The sequence below is a fragment of the Ursus arctos genome, unplaced genomic scaffold, assembly GCF_023065955.2.
Source record: "Ursus arctos isolate Adak ecotype North America unplaced genomic scaffold, UrsArc2.0 scaffold_15, whole genome shotgun sequence".
Classification (NCBI taxonomy): Eukaryota; Metazoa; Chordata; class Mammalia; order Carnivora; family Ursidae; genus Ursus; species Ursus arctos.
In genome coordinates this window covers 24,164,680-24,189,816 of record NW_026622819.1, presented here as the reverse complement: position 1 = coordinate 24,189,816, position 25,137 = coordinate 24,164,680, and the positions used below count along the sequence as shown (strand labels likewise).

Here is a 25,137-nt window from a genome sequence, read left to right as displayed (position 1 = left end):
GTTTTGCACTTTATCCAAATGAGAAATAATCTTTCATTTTGTATAAGCCACTTGGTTTTTCCTTTTCCTTAAACTGGATATCCTTACTTTAATATAGATCTATTTGTGAACACTATTCTGTTCCACTCAACTATCTGACTGCTCATGTGCTAGTATTAGTTTTAATTAATATAATTTTATAATAGATTTTGGTATATAGTAGGGGTAATCCTTTCATTAACTTTTATTTTACCTTTTTTTTTAAAGGGGTCAAAAGGATTTTTTTTTACTTTTTAAAATAATTTTTATTTTGATTATATTAGTCACCATACAGTACATCCCATTTTTGATGCATTGTTCCATGATTCATTATTTGTGTATAACACCCACTGCACCATGCAATATGTGCCCTCCTTAATACCATTTTTTTTTCTGGTTTTCCTTGAATGATCATTTTTCCCTATGAACTTTAGAATTAGCCTCACTACTTAAAATATCTCCTTCATATGCTTTTTTTTTTTTTTTTAAAGATTTTATTTATTTGAGAGCTAGTGAGCAAGCGTGCGTGAACGAGAGAACACAAGCAGGTGGAGCAGTAGAGGCAGAGGGAGAAGCAGGCTCCCTGCTGAGCCTGAAGCCCAATGCGGGACTGGATTCCAGGACCCTGGAATCATGACCTGAGCCAAAGGCAGTTGCTTAACCAACTAGGCCACGCGGGCGTCCTCTCCTTCATATGCTTATTGAAATTACGTTGTATGTAGTTTGATATGGGAAACACTGACATCTTTATAACATTGAATCTTCTTATGTAAACACATATCTTGGGACACCTGGGTATCTCAGTCAGTTAAGTGTCTGCCTTTGGTTCAGGTCATGATCTCAGGGTCCTGGGATCAAGGACCGCATCGGGCTCTTTGCTCAGTGGAGAGTCTGCTTCTCCCTCTGCCTGATGCTCCCCCTGCTTGTGTGCTGTCTCTAACAAACAAACAAACAAATAAATAAATAAATAAAATCTTAAAAAAAAACCCCACTTATCTTTCCATAGATATTCATGCCTTCAATTATATTCTTCAATACCTTCTTAAAGCTCTTTTTGTGTGTTAATGTTTCATTTAGCTTATTCATAGGTTTCTTTTCTTTTCTTTCTTTCTTCCTTCCTTTCTTTTTTTTTTTTAGTCAAGTTGTGTTATTTTAAGATCTTTTCTTCTGTCCTAATTGGTTGTTGCAGATATAGGAGGCCCACTAGATGCTGTGTTGCCCATCTTAGCAAGATGTCAAATAAAAATAAAACACCAGTCTGACATCCAAGAAAAGCACTTAAAAGTAAAACAAATCTTTAAAAATGTTTTTAGATGTCTATACTCCATAGCAGAAAAACAGACTGTATAAACAGAGTTGTTATTGTGGGTTTATTCAGAATGGTCAGAGAATGTCCTTCTTTTTGGCTGGAATTCCAAAGGGCTACTGCATTTAGAAACTTTCCATATTGTTTAACAAACCAGCACTGTCATGTTGGGGCTTGTGGAAGCCCAGTAGACCTAACTGTTCTCTACTGTTTCTAAACGACTTAGAAATGAGCTTTCAGGCAGATGAAGATAAAACGGTCATCCTCATTACTGATAAAACGGATACTAAAGAACACGGCCGGCCGAAGTCTGTGGCGACATCTGGCTTCCTGAGGCTACACCCCAGACACACCCTGCCATCCCCGGGCACCACTGCACAGCTGTAAGCTCTCCCGCGGGGCCTGTTCTTACAGACCATGGCGTTAGGAGGAAGTAGAATGTACACATACTTTGAGTAGAAAGCATTCTAGAGTTCCCTTCTTTTACTCTTGCTCTGGCGAGCAGTGAGGAAAAGGGCACAGCAAGGTCAGGACCCTACTGGAAGGTGCCTCCCTATGGAGGGAAATCAGACATGAGGAAGAGTGTTATTCCACCAACATTCAGCAAAGCTATGATCTAAGGGCAATACTCTTTTTGGGGACAAAATGTTCACATCCACGGTTTTTGTATGGTAGTGTTAAATATAAGATTTTGAGACTGAAATTCAAACTATATACATTTTTACATCATGTAAACATAAACATTAGAACTAATGGAAGTGGAACATGGTTCTTGTCAGGTTTTATCTCTAAGAGAACAGACTGCAAAATAGCTCATAAACTGACACACTGCCTTTCTTTCATGTTTAACACAGTTATTCTATGGACATAATCACTAGATTATAGGCAGTATCCTTTAGCTCTTTTGGATTTGTTTTTAACACACCTAATCTGTGGTAAATGTTCTTGTATTAATGCTTCCGTTTGTTCAATTTGCTCTCAAAGATAACATGCTTGCAAGAGGATGTACAAAAGAGGGCACATAATGAGGCTTATTCCTGCCAAGTCTCAATGACCACTGATATTTTCCATACTCAGTAATTCATTCAACACGTTTTGAGGCCTTAGGATGACAGGGACTATGACAGAGCCTGGGGCTATGAAGACCTACGACAGGACTTCAAGGAGCTGCTAGTATACTTGGGAGGGCAGCTGTGAACAGCTAACTAACCTGCAGTCCTGGAGCACAGCAGAGCCCCTTAGGAGCACAGGGACGGCCTCAAACCACGTCGAACACGAGGGACTCTGACGGGTTAAACTGCCAAGCTCACGTAACTAGGAGCCGGCACACATGACTTGAACTTGGACTGATTTCAAAGCCACCAGTACCTCCGGGTCACCTTGTGCCCCTTGATGCCGGGGCCCGCTCCCGATGGGGCAGTGCCGCAGATGGGGCAGTGCCGTGGACGGCGCCGTGCAGCGCTCAGGGTGGTTTCTGTCTCCACAGCTCGTTTTCAGCCTAGCTCCACCTCGGACTTAAGGGAGACAAGGACGGCTCTCCCTCGTTGAGCCATCAGGGTCATGTCTGATGCGCTATGTAACCTTACTAACCCTTGGTAAGTGGCACTCCCCCTTTCTCTGATGACCCCGTTTTCCTTAATGCTCACCAGGCACAGGCAGCTCTGTGGTAAGGGGGAGACCCAGATGGAGGATGCTTGTGAAGGGTCTGGAAATAACATGAGATGCTGGGAGGTACTCACTCTACCCCCACCTCCCTGTCAGGCTCTGGCTGATACAAGAGGGACTTTTTTGCTTGAGGTCATCTATAATCAGCAACAATGTAAATGATGAAGATAATTCTAGAGTTTATGAAGGTAAATTATAAGTCGGGGTAGTAACTTCCCAACATTGACTATATCAAAGGTTTAGCATCACAAATCCTAGCTTTATCTGCAAACAGGCACGAGCTACAATGCAAAGGAAAAAACAAACAAACAAACAACTAGGGCAGGCTTTGACTTCCCTGACACCTCCCCCAGCACCTCTGCCCCTGATTACATGAGTACAAGTTTTTAAATTTTGAATAAAGGGATGCTTGTACCAATTTCAAGACAAAACTTTTAACACTATGAGTAACTCTGCTTAAAGCTGTTACTTCTTTTCTCATGGGTAAGGACCTGCCTTCTTTGACTACAAAAAAAAAAAAAAAGAAATCCCATCATTCACGGAAATACAGTGGAAACTAGCTTAGGGTTTCAAAAACCAGAATTTAGGAGAGGCATAAGAAGAGCAGTTGAGACTTGGAATAGCCATCACAGGATACTCAAAGTAGGGCTGAGTTTAGAAATAATAGCCATGTTCACCGACTGATTCTTGTGGGTTTTGTGTTATTCCTCAGAATATCCCCATGAGTTAAGCTCTCTTACGTAAAAGGGAAGCTGAGGCTTTGAGAGGTCATTTGGCAGAAACATGAAGGGGACACTGGAGCCAGGCAGTAGCTCTCTGAAGCTCACACTTTTACCACTATGCTCTATTATGTTCAGAAGTAACACTTCCTCCTTATTTTCATCTTGGCATGCTTTGCATCAACTGGGGTGCTAAGGCCCCTAAACAGTGCTGATGGCCGACGGCTAGGCTTCGAGGTCTAGGTGCCATTGATGAGCGTTTTGAAGTTACAGACATGGTGGGAAAGCTGTAGCTGGAGGTCGGCTGACTGTTCAACAAGGTCTTCAAAGGAAATGAGAACATGCAACCTCAGCCTTGTTTCAGATTTGGTAATGAGCTCCTGCTTCTGAATCATCGGAACCAAACCCCTAGGATACTAATGCATTGAATGTCAACTTACTAGTTCGCAATGGTAAGATATACCCTTCCAGTGAGTGACCGGAATATTTACCGTTCAGAGAACTCCCTCCTAAGAATCCAGGTTCATGGAAACCTCCTCAGTCACCGTAACTTTATTTGTTGAACCCAAATAAGAATAAAGGGGCAGGATGGCACCGATGTTTGGGAATCCCAGGAGTGCAGCTGGAACTGCAAAACAACAGAGACAGTGCAGGACCAGTTAGTTCAGAACAAGCACTAAGAGAGTGCTGTGACTCAGGATGACTGGGCACCGAGGATCCTCAGGTATCTCGAGCAGTTCTGAAAGATGTCCAACAAAAACTCCTTCAGTTTCAGGCAACTGCTTTCTCTTAAGACGTATGGTGAATGAGATAATCCTGTACTAAGAAACACACCACTGACTATAAACTATTAGCAGTGTGATGCATACATTGCCAGCAATCCAGGGCCACTACTGCTAGAACAAAATAAAGATTTAGAGAGAACATCCTATAAAGAGTGAAGAACTTTGACTAAGAGCTCCTTGAGGACCCAGAACACTCAAAGATAGAGGTCTATAAAAAGTATTTCTGAAGGAAAAATAACTTTTCTTCTTTTGATACTGGGGAATATATACTCGTTAATACCAAAGCTCTGGTCAATGCTTACATTTAAGTCACAGTTTTTAAAAAATTGCTCAAAATCCTATGCTTCAGTGATATTTGTATATAATCCAAAACTCTGTATGGTGGTATTCCTCATTGGTACTTAGCACACAAATGAAGGACGTCTTGATAACTAAGTATCTTCCTATTTGAAATGCACAGTGATATAATTTATCAAGTTGGTGCTAGTGAACAAATAGGGACTGAATTTCATTCAAAGAGAAACGCAGAGCAGGAGAACAAAATAATGAATATTCCAAAAAAAGAAACTGATGCCCTTTTATTCTACCTGAGTTAAAACAATGAGTCACATCAAGTTCGTGGGAATTGTAATAAATGACTACTCAAGCAGATCATAAGATCAGTACTATGAAGACACTGAGATCATATACACTTAGTGCTAGTTTGGTTTAAAATCTTTAAAATCTCAAAACACACCTTTTTATTTCTTTTAGCACACAAAATAATTTACTCATAAAAGTAACATCCATTTATAGAACTCTAATAAATTTTTTTTTAAATTTAAAAATAAATAGCACTATCTTGCAATTCTGATTTTACAAAGAAAACTTTTTGGAACATAATGTTCTATCAAAATGGAAAACTGAATCACTTTGCTTTTCACAGCAGAAACAGGCATTTACACTATCAGCCTTGGGAAATCAATTTGGTGACAAGAAAAATTTATGTGGGAAACAGCATCATTGGAAAAATGGGATCTGGTGCCATCTACTGAGTGGCAATGGTAATGGGACTTGGGTATTAGCCATCAAGTTAGGTAACACACTACAACTGTAGCTACATGCAACTCAACATGTACACACGTGGTCAAGGCCTGAAAGTTACATGCAAAAATGAAGACAAGTGCTGTGTTAGGATTGAGGAATGGGTGGGTGTTCCCCCCCGCCAAATGCCATCCTACCTTAAAAAGAAAATCAGGTAGGTAAAAATGATGCTGAACATGAGGAATACTGAAGAGGGAAGACTTTGGTAAATTAAGCAAATGAAAAGTTCCATGATTAAGAGGGACTCAGGTAGGCTCTCTTACTCATGGAGTGGCTGGTGGGAGGCAGTTAAGTCTTTGGGTACTTATGGTATGTCAGAATTAAGGATTTCTTTTTTTCTATTTACATTAAAAGCTGGTTTATTTGAAGAAATTATCAACCCAGACTGCCAATAAAGTGTCACGGAGGAACGATAATGATAATCAATGCCCATACTGATCATCTGGAGGCACCAAAACCCCTGATGGGCTTTTCTGATTAGTAAAGAAAAATTTTGTTAGTTGACTTTACTCAAATAGACCTCCTCCACTCCAACAATTGAGAGTATGTAGCACCAGCTGGGCCACAACCCTGACTGTCTTGGAAAGGTAGATTTTCTGATTTTCATGGACTGGCAAGTTTGTTTATTTTTTTGGTGGTAGCTTTTGAGCATGTTACTTCCTTATACAGCTAGGGTAGGTACCCTGAGTACTAAGAGCATGCCTAAGACATGTTTGTGGTTGTCCTTTCCTCCATAATACTTCTCATAATCCATAATTCGTTTCTCAGCTGTCCCCTAAGAGGGCAGGGTGCCTTGTCTATTCTGTTCATTACCATACACCCAGCACTTAATTATGTTTGGCACATGTAAGTGCTCAATAAATGTCAGTTGGTTGAGTGAATAAATGAATGAATTCTGTACATTCCAATTGACACAGGCAGAAAAGAGGAAAAAAACCAACCTTTACAAAATGAAGAGACAATGATGGAAAGGAAGAGAAATAAGCAACAATCAATTGTGGGGGGTAGACTTGATGTCAAAAAAGTTGTCCTCATTGGACAACTGATGATACTTGTTTTGAGATTCAAAATATCTGAAAGATTTTAACTTAAGGTTAATATAAAAACAAAGTCTTCTCTGAAAGACTCATTTACAAATAAGTTAATGAAAACCCTGTTATTACATCAAGATGTAATAGGAGCCTAGTGTTTTGTTGTTTCAAGATGGAGAACATTCTGCTAAATACACCAGGTGAATGTCTACAGCTCCATAGAGGGAGTGTAGCACATTGAGGACTTTTTCTTGAATGGTGTCAACTTGCTCAGAAGGACAGTAATCATCCAGACTTGACCTGGAACCAAGAAGAGAAAGAAAAAGAAAAATACATGTAAATAAGATGAGATCATACCATGCAGTGAGGAAAAGTCTGCATGTGTTGATTTCGGTATAAAATAGAATGAAGGTATGTTGAATTGTGGAATAATAACAGTTGAAAGCTACTAAATGTTTACTCTACATAAACACGTCCAGCGCATTACATTATGTTCTTTAATCTTCTCAGCAACTCTATGAAATACATACATTTACTATCCCTTTAAGGGGATAGTAAACCTGCATAGGTCACCTAGCTAGTAAGTGCTGGTGATGGGATTCAAAATGACATAACATGTCTTCAAAGCCTCAGTGCTTAATCACTAGACTGCTGTTTCCCTGGAAGGGAGATACTGGAAATACTAGGGGTTATCATCTTAGTGATTGGGCATCTTTCTCATTCTTTTATTATGGGGTAGGGATAGAAATTATAAGAGTAGAGGCTTTCCAACTGATAAAAGGTTTCTGCTTCTAAAAATGATTTGTGTTTTTTTTTTTTTAAAGATTTTATTTATTTATGTGACAGAGAGACAGCCAGAGAGAGAGGGAACACAGCAGGGGGAGTGGGAGAGGAAGAAGCAGGCTCACAGCGGAGGAGCCCGATGTGGGACTCGATCCCGGTACGCCGGGATCACGCCCTGAGCCGAAGGCAGACGCTTTAACGACTGCGCTACCCAGGCGCCCCTAAAAACGATTTGTTAACTATACAAGTATATAGGATTATTCAAGATGAAATGTCTCCACATTTCATCACATTCATGTGCTGGTATTGGGACTAGTTTCCCAGGTGGTATTAATGAGAAAAGAGCAAAGTAGGATGGCGCAGGAACTTGTATTTTGGGGAGTCTTTCCAGAATCACCAACTACAACTTCAGTTACCAAGCAGTTACAATGTCATTGACAATTACAGCCAGATTAAGATCTGAAATGATTTCATCAGTGTCTCCTGGTTCTGGACTGGGATGAGAAAAGCCATTTAGATGGGGGATTGGAAATCTTTATAGAAGGAAATGGATCTGGTTATCTAGCTTAGTCCTTGTCACAAGTATTTTAGACCTAAAGACATAATCTATAAGACTTCTGATAAACTCATTCCATTCTATGGTGATCAGGTTATTTTTGAGACTTGATATAAATAACACACAATAAATGAGACAAAGCAATTTAAAATTATTAAATACTGTCTAATATAGACATATGGATAAAGACCTACTTTGAGAAAGTATCATATATAAAAGTTTAGTTTATAAGCCTTAATAAATAAGGAGCACTTTGATGCTTTCAAAAAGATTTCTGGCTTCTTTAAAACACTGTTAGAGTAGTTCTTGAGGGGAGCTACCCCCAAGAGGGAGTTCTGGAAATCTGTAGGTACATTTTTGATTGTCACAATGATAGTTAAGGGGCCAAGGCAAGAGGGCAGGGCTGCTAGAATGCTTACAATATGCAGGACAGTCCTACAATATGAATGTAAATATAAATACTTGTCCTGTGTCCTATATACTTTCTGAAGTCCAGAGAACACTCACATAAGCAAAAAAAACCCCTGTTTTTAATTTTTTGAGCCTAGAATACTCTTCTACATATGAACAAAGTATTTTTGAAAATGGATTAAATACGAACAAATTTCCCAGGAATGCAACTACTCTGTATGTTGAGAGAAGACTGGACTTTAAGTTCAGAACTTTACCAAGAGGTTGTTAGGACTAGAAAAACCATGTCACTATGGCAGTGCTGTTCATGGTATTTGGCCAAAGCATCATGAAGATTTGTCTGCACTTGTAACGTTACATTTAGTGATTCTGTAAAGATGCTAGTTTTGTGTGGCTTTAAAAAAAATTTTTTTAAAAAGATTTTATTTATTATTTGAGAGAGAGCACGCACACGCATGTGCACAAGCAAGAAGGAGGGGCAGAGGGAGAAGCATATTCCCCGCTGAGCAGGGAGCCCAACATGGGGCTTGATCCAAGGACCCTGAGATCACCACCCCAGCCGAAGGCAGAAACTTAAGACACTTAACTGACTGAGCCACCCAGGCACCCCTTGTGCGGCATTTTAATACATATTACTTTATCAGTTACTTTCATTCCTTTCATGTTACGACAATTTTTTGTGTGTGTATACATATATAAACATATATTTAAATTATGTGTACAGGTGGGTTATTGCTATAAACTAAATGTTTATGTCCCTCCAAAATTCTATGTTGAATCTAATCCCCAATGTGATCATATTTGGAGGTGACTAAGTAATGAGGGTGAATTCCTCATGAATGAGATTAACGCCATTATAAAAGAGACCCCAGGGAGCTCCTTCACCCCTTCCACCATGTGAGGTTATAGGGAGAAGACAGCTGTCTGTGAACCAGGAAGCAGGTCTTCACCACACTGAATCTATGAGTAACTGCGTCTTGGACGACCCAGCCTCCAGGACTGTGAGAAATGAATTTCTGTTGTTTATAAGCCACGTGGTCTATGGTATTCTATTACTGTAGCCTGAATGAACTAAGACAATTATATTATCTACATATTATGTATAATATTTCTATATGCTTAAACTATGTATGTATGTAGGTTAGATTATCTATGAATTTCATTTCAGGATGGTAAAAGGACATTACAAAGTATTTGTCATAAAATATAAAAATATTTTAAAGAATTAACCTCACAGTGCCTTATAAAACCAGCCCAAAGATTAACACAGAAAAGTTTTACTAAATTGTTGTAACTTTCAGCACATTATTTTCAAATCCGAAACATGGCAGCAGCTAAATATTCATTTGGAGACACACAAATGGGAATTCTTGTGTTCATCTGAATAATATCACCAACTTCAAAGACAAGATAATAACTGTATGTTGTTTGCCAACCATCACTAAGAGGAAAGAGAAAATACAACATCTGGATTTTGAGCAGAGTAGGTAAAAAAAAACTGGTTAGAATTACTGTGTTAATAGTAATCGTTAGATTCATCTATGGAGACTGTATTAATTTCCTATGGCTGCTGTAGCAAATAACCACCAACCTAGTGGCTTAAAGCAACACGAAGTTATTACAGTTCTGTTGGAAATCAGTAGTCCTAAAATAAAGATGCTGGCAGGGCTGCATTCTTCTCTAGGTTCTAGGGAAGAATCTGTTCCCTGTCTTTCCAGCTTCTAGAGGCTGCCTGCATTCCTTAGCTTGTGGCCGTATCCTCCATCTTCAAAGCTGGCAGCCTAGCATCTTTTAATTTCTCTGATTCTGACTCTCTTGTCTTCCTTTTTTAAGGACCACTGTGAGCACACTGGCCCACTGAATAATCCAGGGTAATCTCCTCACTTCAAGATCCTTGAGTTAATTACATCTGCAAGGTCTCTTTTCCTATAAGATCACATATATACAGGTTCTGGCGATTAGAATATAAATATGTTTGGTGAGCCATTATTCAGGCTACCACACTTACCTTGCAATTGTCACAAGAGTAGGTTTTGGTAAATTTTTCAGTAAATAATATACAGACTGAATAAGATACTCAATTTCTTGTTCTGTGCTGATATGGTGAGGAAGTTCTGAGTAATCACAGGTCAGACCAGCCTGGTGAACCTGAAAATAAGAAAACTAAAAATTACACTGTAAGGCTTTATCGTTTTTAGAAGATTCTTTAACCATTAATGTCCTTGCTGACAATCTTTTAATATTGTTGTGGACTGGGGTTGTTTTTTCCTTAATAGTTTCTGTGCCATAGAAGTTCTCTATTCTCTAAAGTTTTGGAAGAACGGGCCTACACACCTGTCTGGGCCTGATGTCTTTTATAGGACTAATTCTTTTAACTACTTTTTTATTTTGTAATTATGAATTCCGTTTCTGTCTTTACTTGAGTCTATTCTGATAAATCATATTTTCTAGCAAATTATCCATTTCACTTAGATTCTAAAAGCTGATATAAAACTGTACATATTCTCATCTTACCTTTTCTTTCAACATATTATTTTTTTTAAGATACATGCATCTAATCTAGTACTGTGTTAAAACTTCAAGAGGATATAAGGGAAAGTCTTTCTCCTATTACCAGTTTCTTATGTATCCTTTATGTGTACAATCATATACTACTGACATCTATAGATGTGTTTTAAATGTAGGGGCGCCGGGGTGGCTCAGTCGATGGGTGTCTGCCTTCAGCTTAGGTCATGGTCCCAGGGTGCGGGGATCGAGCCCCTCATGTGACTCCTTGCTCGGCAGGAAGCCTGCTTCTCCCTCTCCAACTCCCCTGCTTGTGTTCCCTCTCTCACTCTCTGTCAAATAAATAAATAAATAAAATCTTTAAAAAAAAATGTAAATGACTGGTGTTTCAGTCTTAGCACTAAACTATGCCTGAAAGTTAGAAGGGGCTCATGAGCTAACATCTTACATCCTGTGCTTTGAAGTTTTGAAAAATGGAACTCAGTATGTCACTGTTTTGCCTAGTGTACGTAAGTGCAAAGCATGGGGAAAAAAACCCCATTAATCTGTTACATTACTGAAGCTCTGGATACACATCAAAAATTTAACTAGGAACAAACATTGCAGGAAAAAGACTGTGTGTGTTCTTTTCTGAAAGGATCAAAACACTTAGTGGTCTAATCCTGCAGCTATAGGCACATAATATTTGATTCCATAATCTGCAATCAAGCCTATTCTATCCGGATACTTCCTTCTTTCAACAATGTCCAAAAATCCCCCTACCACTGGAAAATCCTGATGCAATGTACATTTACAGCAGACCTGCATGAAGACACATTCAACAATGTCATGTAAGCTCAAAGCATTTTTAAACCCTAAGTGTCTTCTAACTCTATCATTCTTAAAAATTGCCATTGAAAAAAAAAGTGGGTTTTGGACTAGCTCTAATTTAACTAAAATATTCTTTTGCTAGTATTTTTTTATTCTTATAAAGTTGGCATTAAATCAGTACATAGGGGCGCCTGGGTGGCACAGCGGTTAAGCGTCTGCCTTCGGCTCAGGGCGTGATCCCGGCGTTATGGGATCGAGCCCCACGTCAGGCTCCTCTGCTATGAGCCTGCTTCTTCCTCTCCACTCCCCCTGCTTGTGTTCCCTCTCTCGCTGGCTGTCTCTCTGTCGAATAAATAAAAATCTTAAAAAAAAAAAAAAAATCAGTACATAAACTTCAGCTCAAATAAGGTGGTTTGATTGTATTCCACAACTAAAGAAAACACTAGAGTAAAAACACAATTTGTTGAAGTCAAAGAAGCACCAGGAGTAGAAGATTTGCAGGTCTCAGTTTTGGCACAAAATCTGAGAAAAGACAGCTGAATTTCAAATGGGAAAATTTATGCTTCGAAGACTGTGAAATGCTATAAAAATAAAAGCAACTATCATTGAAGGTATTCACTGTTGCTATAGTTTTCAGATCACTGTTGGCAAAGTCAGTGATACAGTTGATAGAGCTGAGATGCACCGGCCAGAGCATCTTCTTTTGTCTTTCTCTTGGCTTTTATAATCAGGAAAGTTTTCAGAGGGAGGAAAGAAAGGAGGGAGGGAGTATGAAAATGAATTAATAAATAAGGGACAACTTTAAAAGTTGTATACTTTCTTTTTTCTGGCAAGGAGAGATCTGACCATAAACAAAAAAACAAAAATGCAGCACTTCTGCTTCATACATAAAACTGGGAAAAGCTTATTTTTTCTGAAAAACTTTTCCAGTATTCTGACTTCTAAGAAGTTATGTATTTTTCATTTCTTCTCATTTTTTTTTAAAGATTTTATTTATTTATTCGACAGAGATAGAGATAGCCAGCGAGAGAGGGAACACAAGCAGGGGGAGTGGAAGAGGAAGAAGCAGGCTCACAACGGAGGAGCCTGATGTGGGGCTCGATCCCATAACGCTGGGATCACGCCCTGAGCCGAAGGCAGACGCTTAACCGCTGTGCTACCCAGGCGCCCCTCATTTCTTCTCATTTAAACAAAACAGTTCATTTACACTTTCCTGCAACACAAATAAAAGAAAACCACTTTAATAAAAAGTACTTTTTTTACCCAGAAAAAAAGCCTTTCTAACGGGTCAATTTTATACTTTAGTATAAAGTATTTACCATTTCATAGTCTGGTACTTCCATCCGTTTTTTCAAACTCTGTACAAGTGGAATTAGTGATTCCATTCTGGAAAAAAGTCACCCTTCAATTAAACATCACACCACCTCAACTAAAATTATAGAAGCACATGATCTATTACACTTAAAATTTACTTTTAACAGTATGTTTCACATGATGTTTGAGAAATGAAAGATGAAGATATTCAAATATCATCTTAAAATATTAAGAAATAAATGTTCCCTGTTTTTCTTACCTACAAGATTACAGATTGTGTTAAAGGTTGAAACTTTGCATGCAAGAAACTGAGATTTTCCTCTTTTTTAAAAATGGAAGCTCTACTATGACTTTAAAAATTATCTTCAGCAGCAAGAAAAGTAAGTGCTTTTAACATACAGTGATGAAAAAAGATAGTTTCCCAAAAGTTAAAAAAATTTAAGAACATACTTATTGACATACATATTTACAACCGGAAAAGTTCTATACCATTTGGTATACTAACAATAGTGCCTTTAAGTGATTTAATTTAAGTGAAACTCTTTGGAAGCCATGATTAATTAATGGTTCTAGTATTTTGCCTCCCCCACCAATATCTACTCATCTGGCGGGAGGGAAAAAAGAAAGAAAAAGGGAGGCACGGAGGCCTAACTATCCACTCATCCTGTTACTTCTTCCTTTTTATTAAAAACACTTTCTGGGCTTCTGGACCCTAATCACCTACCTCCTCTACTTCTTAATAGTGAAGACTCCTTCATGGTGAGGATCTGGCCCTTCAGGGGCATGGTTAAGTTTGGGGAGACTTTTCTTGCTTGTCTCACCCATTTTTCCTTTGTGCTATTCCCCCCCCCCCCCCCCAATTCCAGCCACAGTCTGGACTCGCTTCTGTTGTAGCCTCATTGTCTCTTCAAGTCTGTGAGAAAACTCCCTGCAGGTGATGAAGAGTTAACTAGGCATGCTCACCAGGCACAGTGGGTTTCAGTGAAAGGTACCCCCATCTAGGGGCTAGATTCAGGACTCCAAGGTTTTCATGCTGTTTTAAGTTTTAAACTTGGCTTGAGACATCACAAAATAATACGTACTTTTCAATATTTCTAGAAAGAATCATATCCTGTGAGTTATTTCTACATCTCCCTGTTCCATCATAATCTCAAAAAGGAGGGAATCATTTTTCAAATTAGCACTCTATGCTGAAGAGGAAAAGAGTGAACTGATGTTAAAGTGCCTGGTCAATATTTACTGATGTGATAAATATAACACCATGGTTTTCCTTAGTGATAATAAAGTTTCATAATATTTGTATTTCAGGGATGTTTCTCAATATTTTAAACAAAAATTACATTGAATATTTTGAATAGGTAATATACACACATAGCAAAAGATTTTTCTCTCTTATAACTTCATCTTTTAGCCATAGAATTCCTCTCCCCAGAGGCAATCTCTATTCCAGGTTCTTCCGTATTCTTCTAGATATCTGAAGAATTATTTTAAATAACTATGATATAACAAGTCCTAGTGGCTCAAAGTACTATGATTCTAATGCTCTAATTTATGTTGCTATCTTATGACTGATTTCTTACATTTACACTGTGGAGAATAATCTCAGTTTGTGGAAGATCAATTTGCAAATAAGCTACTTCTGGTTTCCTACGCTCATGGGGACAAAAATGTTTGTGTCTGATGGTTCTTAAATTAGTTTTCTGGCCTTTTGAGTTTATATGACTTAAAGAATTATTTCAGAGACTTAACATCACTAATCATCAGGGAAATACAAAACCAAAACCACAGTAAGAAATGACCTTACACCAGTCAGAATGGCTAGAAACAAAGAACAAGAAATAACAAGTGCTGATGAGGATGTGGAGAAAAGGGAGCTTTTATGTACTGTTGGTAAAAATGTAAACTGGTGCAGCCACTGGGAAAACAGTATGGAAGTTCCACAAAAAATTAAAAATAGAAATACCATACAATCTAGTAATTTCTCTGCTGGGTATTTGTCCAAAGAAAACAAAAACACTAATTTGAAAAGATATATGCACTCCTATCTTTACTACAGCATTATTTACAATAGTCAAGATATGGAAGCAATGCGAGTGTCCACTGACAGATGAATGGATAAAGATGTGGTATATATATATAAATACATACACACACACACACACACACACACACATATACACACACTGGAATATTACCCAGCCATAAAAAAGAATGCAATCTTGGCATTCATGACAACATGGATGGACCTAGAGATTATCATGCTAAACGAAATAAGCCAGAAAACTACCACATGATATCACTTGTATATGGAATCTAAAAAGCAGAACAGATGAACCAAAAAAACAGAAACAGACTCATAAATACTAAAGAACTGATGGCTGCCAGGGGGTGGGGAGATGGGTGAAATAGGTGAAGGGGGTTAAGAGGTCCAAACTTCCAGTCATAAAATAAATAAGTTATAGGGATAACAATTAAAGCATAGGGAATGTAGTCAATGATATCATAAAAACATTGTATGGTAACTACACTTATTGTGGTGAGCACTGTGTAACATATAGAATTATCAATTCATTATGTTGTATACCTGAGACTAATGTAATATAGTATGTCAACTACACTGCACTAGAAAAAAAATAGAATTAGTTTAGGGAAAAGTAACTATACTATTTATGTCAACATTCTTTCAAACTTGCTTTAATACTAAAGGCACTCTTCACCCCACCCTGTAAAATGACAGATGATCATGCCAAAAGAACTTTTCTCTCCATGTTTTCAAGGTAATGTTAATGCTGAGATAATCGGCCCAGTAGAGGACCTGATGAAGAATCCAGCTTTCAAATCCTGCTCGCTCATGCCAAGGGCACCTTGAGCTTCTACTCATAGTTGGGCTATCCTTAAAAGGAGGCAAGTTTTCACATTATAATTTACTTGTTTAGTCATTTACTTTTTTATTGATAGGTTAATTTTTTTCTTCTACTACTCAGAATGGGGGCTATCTTATCTAAGACCTAGCACCACATCTTATAGATCACAGGAGCAGCCACTGCACAATGATTAAACACATAACCACTTACTATGTGATTTTGAGCAACTTAAACCTCTGTGCCTTAGTTTCCTCGTGTATAAAATGAACATAATAACGATGAAGCCATCGGACTGTTGTAGGGAATAAATGAGATAAATGCAAGGAACAATCTTAGAACTGGGCACATAGAAAACACTCAGTAAAGGCTAACCATTGTTAGTAAATTTGTGTTGGCACTTATTACTGATCTTTAAAAAGTAATTTATCTAGCAAATTTAACAAATTATCTAGGACTAAAACAGAGTTGGGGAAAAAAATGTTTCAAGGTCTTACCCAGGGTTTGAAGCCAATTTCTGTACAGTTTCTTCATCATCACCATCACACAAATCAGCAAAAGCAGCTTCTAAATCTTCTAACTGATGAATTCGAGTATCAACACAATCTACCAAATCTTCCTTTAAACATATTGACAAAGCCAAGATTATAATTATTCTTTGAAAAATAAGTGAAATTCCATTGCAATGAAAATACCAGTTCAATTAGTTAAAACCATGACTTGTAAGTACTAACCATGGGCTTCCCCAATAAACACACAAAGATTTTGATTAGATGTTTGAGAGCACTCTAATGAGCTATAAGATATTATTAGATATGCGATAAATAGACAAAACCCAAAAGAAACAAATGAAGGATACCTCTGTCAGGTTGGTACCAGGTTTTTTAAACTGGTACAACTCTTGTAAGATTTTGTATTCTTCCTGGAAAACAAAACAAAAATTCATAGACTAGAAAAAAAAAAACACACCAATTTTTTTTCAATGATATGCTTTAAGTAAAAAATGGCTATGATATAAGGAGAATATCTTAGATAATCCTTTAAAGATTAGTCTGTAAAAATCAGGGAAAATGTATAACTCAGATGTTACTGTAAACACTGCTTCAGGGTAACTCTATCCTGATAAGAATGTATGAAAATTAGCTATGGAAAAAGACTTGATATGAAAGAAGATTTCTAATAATATTCTACATTCTAAATGTATACATCTTAGGATCTAAACAGATTTTAGCTATGGATAAAATATACATGTTTTTAATAACAACAAAAATTCTCCATGTTCACTTTGCAGCCCTTTCCCTAGCCACAGAAGAGAACTTAGAAGTTCAAAGGCAATACTGAGGGCAGATACAATGGAAGAATGATGCCTTCAAAGCAAAGACTTTACAGGAGAACGTCTCCCCCTCATTTAGCACCCTAAATGGCCCCATTATAGGTAGGGAAGAGATTATATGCAAGAGCTGAAGTTCATTAAGCACAATGTTGTACCACTACCCTCATCATAATAATCCTATGAGTTGCACATGATTATTTTGATTTTACACTTGAAGAAACTGTGGGTCAGAAAGGTTAGGTAACTTCCCCAAGATTATACAGCTAATAAGCAGAAGTAACAAACAGAACTTAAATCACTCTGGACTTCTGCACATGCTCTTTAAAAAAAAGGTACAAAAATCTCCACTTTCCAGGTTCCTGAAAGTACTGGAAAAGGAGTAACTGCCATTAAGTTCCTTGTATAACTTTGTAGAAATTTTCATTAAAAATATTTGATAAGTATATTTGTAAAATAAATTCCTAAAGTCAGTTTCTTCAGCTTTCAGATATGCCTATTCTTCAAGTTTTCTAAATAGTTCTAAGGTCATCTCATGATTCTAAGAACTTATGGTTATAACCATTGGTTCCATGTACAAGAACAGGAAGAAACAGCAGTTTTTCTCCTTTATTTCCAAGTTGAGAGAGTACTCTAGGTCCCTCATTCTTGTTTCAGATTACACTAAATCCTCACATTTTACCTATCTTTTAATCAATACCTATTTAGAGGTCTTTGATAAATCTCAATGGCTTCCAATACATATGCGAATTAGGATCGTAAAGTGCATCATCATTATAATCAAACACTGAATCCAGGTACAAAAAATAGTTAATTTGAATCCCAAAAAGAACAGACTTGAACAACCTCCCAAATGTTAAAGTAAGCAGTTACTGTGCCATAAAAGGCACCAGGAATGCTCACTTATAGCATGGATTTATTGGTTTCCTAAATGTTCCAACTCAGATCTGTGCATACTCATATTGTCTGGCTTTCTGCATTTAAGATCTGATGAGGTACCCTAAGGATCATAGGCCTGAATCATTAGCTACAAATAGTACATGTGTAACCAGGCAACTCATTGTCCAGTGAAAAATCTGTCACACAGTGCTTTATATACGTAGACTAACTCTGGAAAGATACGCCAAGAAACTGGCCAAGTTTGTTGCTGAGGTAAGAAACTGAGGGAATGGGAATGGGGTGAGAGAGTGACATTCTTTAATGCATACGCTTTCTTGTACCATGGGATTTTAGTTTTTTCAACTACCCTCGTACATACTACTCCAATTAATAAATACAAAATAATAAATACTATCTAGAGCAGGGATCGGCATCCCACAACCTACAACTTGTTTTTGTATGCATAGCCCTTGGATTAAGAAAGGTACATATGTAATTCAATTTAAAAAATAGGCGTATATGATTTAAAAAGGTTTAACAACAACAAGGAAGAATGTGTGATAGAAATCATATGGGACCAGCAATAAAGTAATTAATATCTGGCTGTTTGCAGAAAGTTTCCTGATCCCTGATCTAGAGAAATGTCATATAATTCTCAAGATCCACATTTTAAAAATACCACATTTACCTGAGTGAACATTTCTTTGAAGGGATTCTTGACTGAAAAAAAATCCAAGTCAATATCTAAAACAAATGCATCCCCTTTCTTCAAAATTTCCAGGATTTCCCCAGTGCTGACTGTAGTCTGACACTCTTGGCTTTCAGAAGAACATGAACATGATTGCTCTAGGCAAGTTTGGCCCTTCCTCTGTGCCACTGCGTCCTTTTCCAGTCCTTCTGAATAAGAGTCACAGTTAGTAGAGGCAGTGTTTTCTGCATCTTCCAGTGCTAGCTTTGGCTTCTTAGCAGAAGACACTGCATCATTTTCTTCTTGACTGTTACAGAGTTTATAAGGTTTTACCATAATTACATCCAACTGTAAAGGTTTTTGGTTCTCTAGCTGGTCTTCAGTTACATAAAGACCATCACTTAGAAAGTAATGATCCGTACTTGTAACCCTGGATTAGAGGAAAAAACTGTTTTAAAGACAAATGGACAAATTAGCTGACATTTCATATAGCATTTCCAAAGCACTGCAGAAATGTAACAGAGAACATATTTAACAAAAACTAAAAGCTCTCTCTACTTTCGTTAATTCCTGTTCTTCTGCAGAAATAGTATTCCCCCAATTTTTAGCTGGGCACACAATGGCCTGAAGTAAAGACTGTATTTCATAGCCCATCTTGCAGCGAGATGTGGCTGTTTGACTAAGTTCGGGCCTAAGGCTGTGAATGCAAGAGAAGCATACATAACCTTGCTCCTCTCTACCTGCTGACTGGCACATGAACATGCAAGTGGCAAGCCCACCATGGACTATGAGGAAAAGGCAACGCTCTAGAGATGAAGGAAAAAGATAAAAGGAACTGGGATTTCCAAACCTGTAAACTGCCACATAGGCCCTGGACTGTGTGCGGTAAAGTCTAATAAAACAAAGAAATAAATGATCCTCTTTCAGCTAGTGTTCTGGATCACTTTCATACCAGCTGCAACTTATCCAAATAATCACTTAAGAGAAAAATTACATCTGGAAATAATTTCTTTTAACAAAAGCTCCCTTTGATGTATTTCAAAACTTTGTCAAACTCTGTATAACCATAATATTTTATTTTTTTTTTTATTTTTTTTATTTTTTTTTAACCATATTTTAATATGGAAAACAACTTAAAAAACTCTTATACACATGCAGAATGTATTTTACAAGTTACAGATTTCTGATTTTAGACATAGCAGTATGTTCTTAGCTTTTCAACTATATTATGCCTTAGCAAGTACTTGGAATAGCAAAACTAAATGCTTCTTCCACAGCCAGGCTCTATCCGACTAAAATAATGGTTAATGTTTATTTCCTACTCACCTTCCTCCAGCTATACAGTCTTAAATTTAAAAAGGTATTAATTTTCTAAAATAAGCCTAATGATATAATACAGCTAATATCTAGGCTTATTATAAATTGTGCCATCCTAAGAATGACAAAGTCTGTATCCCCCAACCTAAATTCATATTCTTCTTTAATAAAGGACTCTACTTTGTTCATATCTGTAGAAACACATGCATCTCAGACTGCATACCTGCATGTGCCTCCTCTGTAAACTTTTACTTGCAGGATTAAGTAAAATCACCAGATAATCAAATTCTTCCTAATACTGTTATTATACATTGAGTCTGTTTCAGATTACTCAAAATTATTTGATTTTGCAAAAACCTGTTACAGGTCAAATTAGGCCTACTCACTGAAGTACTCAATAAAAGCACTACTGTTCTCTCACATATACCAGTATTACATATAATATTTATTCTATGTGAAGTCATACTTATTTATTATTGTTATTTAGTATTATATCCTCAATAAATATAATTTTCATGGATACAAAACAGAGTTACTTGTGCAATTGATAAGAACATGCAACAAAAGTTAACTATATCATTAAGGATAAATCAGAAATAACAAGTATCACTTTCAATGAGAAAGACTGTATTTCATTTTCAATGTATTACCATTTTTTTCCACTCTCCTTCACCTTTGAGAAAGTTATGGTTTCACTGCTTAACACATTCATCCCATTAAAAAAGAATGTAGCAAGACAAGAAAACAATGATATTTCTAAAGATAATTACAGTATTACAATATCCATAAAACATTGGTTAGAGAGCTTACATAACAAAAACAGCTGTACATGTAACTCAGGTCAAAGAATGCTGTAACTTAATCTAGATTAATTATCTAAAGCTAATCATATTACTAAAATTAAGACCCCAAATCTACCGTTTAGTCATTGGATTTACAAAAAATCCAAAATGAGGTAATTTTGCTTTTCCACTGCTAATTGTTAAATTCAGCAGATAATAATTATATTGCAAGGAACAGTAAAATGTATCATTAAATATATAAATCTATAAGGTACTTCAATGATTTAATGGACTTAGTCATCAATGGAGCCAGAATTCCAGAAGATGATCATATTACTCAAAACTAATGTGACCAGCAACAAAATATAAATGGTTGCGAAGAAGGTCAAGAGACTTGAAAACCTGTTCCTGGTGTTTTGAGAACTCTTCAGAAGAGCTGAGGCTTAATCTGAGCCCATCTATCTGTATGTAGACAATTTATGAGTTATTATGGGGACTCAAAATAGAATAAAAGAAGCATTTATTCCCTTTTATAATCATAAATATGAGGAAATTACCTGATTGTTGTGGTAGAAGTGTCTCTGCCTACTAAAAAGTGATGTTTGCCCTCTCTGATTTGCTGAGCCCATGTGGGATGAAGCCACAGAACATGAGAAAAATGGCCAGCATAAACTGCAGGCATAATCCAATTCTCAATACTTAATTCTCTGAAAAAGAAATAGAAAGCATGGAAACTACTAAGTGGCTTTTCCCAAATGCAATTTCACCCAGAACAAGAGTTTAACAATTTTCTTGATGGCATTCAGGCATCATTTCCCTTTTTCATTGTATTGACATTTGCTCTGATGGTGCAAAGCAATGGTCAGTTGGTATTCTAAGGTGATGGCACCAACTCTACTAGGAGTCACTGTATTCTTCACTACCAAGCACCACTGCCCCCTCCCAAAGCCAGTTTCATGTAAAAAGGTCCTTCATAGTTTTATTAAACCTTGATCTTGAGTATACATTTTAAATATTCTGGGTGGCAAAATGAGAAATGCACAAAAAGTACTTCTGCTACATACTTTGAAGTACAATGGTTGTCTCAAGGAGAAACACTTGTGATTCAATTGAAAGCTGAACACCATTTTTCTTGAAAGACTGATCAACATACAATGGTTATTCAGACTTGAATCTGAATTGTTGGATTCTACATTCGAACTAGCTTTAAAAAACCACTACTTGTCAAGTTTTGGTATGGTATTGAATATTCATAATTATCTGAAAAGGCTATGAAAATACTTTTCCTAAATTTTCTTCATTGACTTCCACCAAAACAACATATAGCAACAGACCGAATATAGAAGCAGATATGAGAATCTAGCTATCTCCTATAAAGACAAATACTAAAGAGATGTGCAAAAACTTAAACATTGTTACTCTTCTCACTAAATTTTTTGCTTAAGAAAATATATTTTTCATAAAAACATCATATCTAACATATTGAAGTCTACTATTTTGAAGTAATTAATATTTTAAACATTTCTCAGTTTATTTCAAATACAGTAATGTAAACTGATATAACCCACACTTAGAAAAGAAGCTCAGCAATTTTTAAGGGTGTACAGGAATTCTCAGACTAAAATCTTAAGAATTATTATTCTATGACTAACTGCATATCTGTTTCATAATTCTTTTCAATTTCTAAAATATAAAAACTTCTAAATATAAAAGAGTAACAACAATGGTAGAGCTACCACATTTCTTTAGAAATTAGTGCTCTAAAATGGGGTTCTGGAAAAAGTCAACTGAAAGAAATGTAGTAGGCTAAAGTTAATTCACGCAAGCATCTTTCTTTTAATTTTTTATTATAAAGAAAAATTACTGCTATGTAACTTTTTGCATTGTATGACTAGGCTATATTCTAACAAATGCATACATAATGAGACAGTGGCAGAATTTCAGAGAACTTTATTACAGAGGAGAGGCTAGTAAGTCATTATTTAGAAATATATTACATATGACCCTTCTAGGGGAAAGTAGTACATATTGAGAGGTTGGCAGGATTCAATACTGGAAGGAAGAATACACAAATTAAAGATGTGTTGCCTATACAATCATTGAACAACATGTTTAAAACACATTTTCTTGCACCTTAGTACCCAGACTTTTAAAGAGGAGAGGAAGGGAGAACCGGCTTAGGTAACTTCTAAAGTCTCTTCTACTTCTAAAATTCTATATTTTAAAGCAGAGGTTGGCAAACATTGGCTAGGCCACTTATTTTTGTAAATAAAGTTTTATTGGAACATAGCCATAGCCATTTGTTACACAGTGTCTATGGTTGCTTTCCTACTATAAGATAAGTAGTTGCAACAGAGACCATATGGAGAGCAAACTTAAAATATTTACTATCTGGCTCTTTAAAAAAAAGTCTGTTAACACTTGCTCTAAATAAAATAAAGAAGGCAAAACAAAAACAAAACTCATGAGCTCAGCAAAGACTATTTCCCCGAATTGTTTATCATGTACTGCAAATCGTATTTCAAAAACATAAAAGATCATTAAGAGGGATGCCCGGCTGGCTCAGTTGGTGAAGCATGTGACTCCTGATCTCAGGGTCTTGAGTTTGAGCCCCACATTGGGGGCAGAGTTTACTTAAAAAAAAAAAAAAAATCATTAACAAAAACCACGTATTACCCGAAAAGTGTTTCCTTGTCAAACACAGTGTCAGCTGGCATATTCACAGGGATAAGGAGGTCTGGATGTGAATCAAAATGCACAAAACGTATGTTACTGGCAGGAAGATGCTTTGAGCCAATGGCTCGATATATATAAGGCAGGACCTGGAAAAACACATGCACACATTCAGAATTAGCACTGAAATCATGAGCATACGCTCAGCTGCAGCCTGAAAAACAATGCTTAACATAACTACACATAATTTGAAGCAAGCGGTGTTGCTAAAAAGTAGGAAAATATAAAATTTGTTCACTGAACATGGGTTTAGATAGCGTTCTCAGCTTTATTTTTTCCTCAGAAGTTCCAGCTTGCACCTCCAAAGGCTTTAATGGGCATCTCTTGCTGCCATCTTGCCCCATCACAAACTCAAAAGATAACGTGGGTAAACAGACAAGGATTGGCCCTCAGGAAAAAACTGGTAGTTAATAAACATTCTGGCGTAAGGATGTGTTGCAGCTACCTTGGGTCTCCTGGCCTTTTCCACACCTTAGGATGGTGGAACTAGGCTAGGTGGTCTCTAAGGCTTCTGTCCTATTACAGTCTCTGTAGATCCAGGTTTAATACTGAATTTGAAAGCACCGCTTATCCCGCCCTTGTGCTTTTTCTCAGGCCCATAAACACTATCTCTACGTCCTGGGAAACTCAACTTCCTTTCTCCATAAATCCGGAATCATCTTTTCCCCCTTTCATACCCCAGAGATCTCCCAAGGCCTATTAGTTAAAAAAAAAAAAAAAGTCGTCTCGAACCCATGGGCCTCCCTTCCAGAGAACAGATTAAGGCACCGTTTTAGCTACTCCAAAGTAGCACTGCCCTAAAAACAGTAAATATCTTTCGTGTTTATAGAAGCAGGGCACGGTGTAAAAAGATTTATGTACACACCAAGCACACAGTAATACCAACAGCCCTAAGAGCCTACGATGATAGTCCCTATATCACAGATGGCAGCCACATTATTTACAAGAAGTTTTCCACCTACACACAGCCCTGCAGTGATGGAGACGCCGAGGAGAGCTGGAAGCCCGCGTTCACAGGCAGGTTAAGGACACGGGGCTCCGCAGTGAGAATGCTCAAGTTCGAATCCCGACGCCACCACTTGTCGGTATGGGATTCTGGGCAAACCGTGAAGGTTAAACCAGCTGCCCGACGTATAGGAAGCGAGTCATAAACGTCAGCGCCTATTCTCCCGTTAGTCGTTTCGGTGTTTTTCGCCACAGCAATGCAACTCGCGCGGGTAACAAATTCTGCTTCTCTATGGCCTTCGATACCGAGGCTCCGCCGCCTCCTTGGCCCTCGCTCTATATTGCCTCAGAAACTAGCAGCCGCCGACTCACCTCCTGGTGATCCTCTACGACCCACACTGGGAGCTTGGGGTAGCGACGGAGGCGAGCGCGCTCTCCCACAGAGTCGCCCATGGTTTTCCCGCGCGGCAGCAACCAGCTAGCCGCAGTCGCGAGGGAGGACCCTGGAGTGCCGGAGGGGCAGCTCCACAGCCCCTCCCGGGTGGAAACGCGCGCTCACCCGGTTGCGGTTCCTCATTGGAAGACGTAGAGGGCAAGGGGCGGGCGCCGGGGAGCT

At 37.6% G+C, this 25,137-nt stretch overlaps 1 protein-coding gene across 7 annotated transcripts; it reads right to left on the bottom strand.

Annotated features, from left to right (window-relative positions):
• Window positions 1-1,137: 1,137 nt before the first annotated feature.
• Window positions 1,138-25,088, bottom strand: CUNH5orf22 (chromosome unknown C5orf22 homolog). 7 transcript variants are annotated; one of them, XM_026506746.4, is made up of 9 exons: window positions 24,894-25,070; window positions 23,520-23,665; window positions 21,401-21,550; window positions 18,745-19,174; window positions 16,707-16,769; window positions 16,345-16,466; window positions 12,992-13,058; window positions 10,366-10,505; window positions 1,138-4,336 (listed from the first exon to the last, which is right to left on the bottom strand). In XM_026506746.4, the coding sequence occupies exons 1-9, from the start codon at window positions 24,972-24,974 to the stop codon at window positions 4,261-4,263; spliced, it is 1,275 nt and encodes a 424-aa protein (XP_026362531.1). In that variant the 5' UTR covers window positions 24,975-25,070; the 3' UTR covers window positions 1,138-4,260. The 7 variants fall into 7 exon arrangements, with proteins under 7 accessions (XP_026362531.1, XP_048080334.1, XP_026362530.1 ...); XM_026506745.4 differs by lacking the exon at window positions 1,138-4,336 and adding an exon at window positions 5,057-6,907 and having other exon boundaries at window positions 24,894-25,088; XM_044387002.3 differs by lacking the exons at window positions 1,138-4,336; window positions 24,894-25,070 and adding exons at window positions 5,057-6,907; window positions 24,535-24,887.
• Window positions 25,089-25,137: the final 49 nt, after the last annotated feature.

Bases quoted from the DNA above. Each gene is read 5' to 3' on its own strand.
- CUNH5orf22 (XM_026506745.4), bottom strand. From the start codon at position 24,974: ATGGGCGACTCTGTGGGAGAGCGCGCTCGCCTCCGTCGCTACCCCAAG. The intron at 16,467-16,706 runs GTATCCTTCATT...ATATGTTTAAAG, and splicing joins CTGGTACCAACCTGACAGAG to GAAGATTTGGTAGATTGTGT. The intron at 10,506-12,991 runs GTAAATACTTTA...TCTTATTTTCAG, and splicing joins AAGTACCAGACTATGAAATG to GTTCACCAGGCTGGTCTGAC.